The 1,636-nt window shown below is 50.7% G+C and overlaps 1 protein-coding gene across 4 annotated transcripts in view; it reads right to left on the reverse strand.

Moving 5' to 3' along the window:
* chd4b (chromodomain helicase DNA binding protein 4b) overlaps nt 1-1,636 on the reverse strand; it is a 22,173-nt gene that overhangs the window by 6,157 nt on the left and 14,380 nt on the right. For all 4 annotated transcript variants that reach the window (XM_008280156.1, XM_008280154.1, XM_008280155.1 and 1 more), the window contains exons 28-31: nt 940-1,031; nt 691-824; nt 367-511; nt 38-194 (exon numbers count right to left, since the gene is read on the reverse strand). In XM_008280156.1, the coding sequence (XP_008278378.1) occupies nt 38-194; nt 367-511; nt 691-824; nt 940-1,031 (528 nt within the window). The remainder of the gene's footprint in view (nt 1-37; nt 195-366; nt 512-690; nt 825-939; nt 1,032-1,636) is intronic.

Consider the following 1,636-nt stretch of genomic DNA (forward strand, 5'->3'; position numbering starts at 1 on the left):
GTCGTGTTACCTGGTACAGGTGTGTGTGTCGTGTTACCTGGTACAGGTGTGTTGGGCTGAGTGTCTGCAGGTGTGCCGGTGGACGGGGTCTTTGGGTCTTCACCTGCAGCCAGAGCTGCAGCTCTCTTGTTCTCCTCCAGTTCTGCCATCCAGGGCATGGACCACTGACCGTTCACATGTTCGAACTCCTGGACCTGCAGCAGGTGAACGAGTCGAGTCAGAATCACTGCTGGAACATGGACAACTCTAAACCAGAGCTGCAACATTTCCTGTTTCACTGAGAGCTGAAGAGAAATTTACCTCAAACACATCAGGATGCAACTATTTCTGCTGCTCGATACAAACACCAAACTCCCGTCTGCGTACCTTTTTCCGTATCAGCGACATGACGCCGATGCGAGTGAGCACGTGCTGCCTGGACAGACCTTCTCGCGGGACGCCGTCGGCGAAGGTTTCAGCTCCGTCAGCTCCAGGTTCACAGAGGTGCCGCATGAACAGAGATACGTAGGCCCTGCAGGGGGCAGGACGAGAAGAAGAGTCCACTTTTAGACTCCATTCTTTCTGGTTTCTGTCATTTTGGTGCATCGTTAAAGATAACTTGCGTTTCAAGCTGATTTTAGTGTTCAGGGTGAAATAAGAATCAAGATCAAAGAATAAGTGAACCAGACTGAGAACTTCAAACACACTCACTTGAATTCTTTCTCAGATTTCCCTCTCAGGTCTCTGACCAGCCACTGGTTGGTGAAGGCGTCCTGAGGAGGCATCCCATAGCGCATCACTGCGTTCAGGAAGGCCTTCCTCTGCCGGGCGTTAAAGCCCAAAACCTGCCCGAATTCACATAAAACACGAATCTCAACTCACTTCCTGTTGACATCCATATGTTTTTATTCCTGAGTTTCTGCTCATGTCAGAGAGAAACGGAGCAGCAGCAGCTCGTACCTCGATGTTTCCTCCGACTCGGGCCAGCAGCGGAGGCAGAGGCTTGTCCCGGTCGTTTCTCAGCCCTTTGCGGTTCGGCCGGCGAGCGTTCGCTGTGATGGAGGACAGAAGGTGGGTTTGATTCAGTTTGACTCTCAGAAACAGACGATACACGTCCAGCTGCAGCTCTCCGCCCTCAGTAAACGCTGCTTCCACAACATGGACGCACTTCGTTTAACAGAACTGAGCCAGAATCAAACCAAAGCAGAACATGAAAGCTATTCCAGCCTTTAATTGGTAAATAAACACTGAGCAACATTTGATCAACTGACAAACTGAATAAGTACTAGTTTGTTCCTAATTAGCCCTGAAACCTCATTAGCAGGTGGATCAAGCAGCTCCGCGGACCAGCACTCTGCTGGTTCCAACTTCCTCTCCCTGCTTCTGTCTTTTCTCGCCTCTCTGCACTGACCAGCTGCATCCTGAGCTGTTGCTCCTACGAGTCGTCCGAGACGCATCAACATCTGCAGGGTTCGGATGGACGGTAGTGGACACGGAGATTATATTCATCAACGTCCACCTTAAATCCACCTTAAAGACTGAATCTGAGCTCAGACTGCAGGAGGTGGAACGTGACAGGTTCTAACTCTGCTGCATCATGGAGGATGCTCTCCTCTCTAATCTCAGATGTTAACCCCCCAGAAACTGGAGCATCGCA

Source organism: Stegastes partitus, unplaced genomic scaffold (genome assembly GCF_000690725.1).
Source record: "Stegastes partitus isolate 25-593 unplaced genomic scaffold, Stegastes_partitus-1.0.2 Scaffold184, whole genome shotgun sequence".
NCBI classification, from domain to species: domain Eukaryota; kingdom Metazoa; phylum Chordata; class Actinopteri; family Pomacentridae; genus Stegastes; species Stegastes partitus.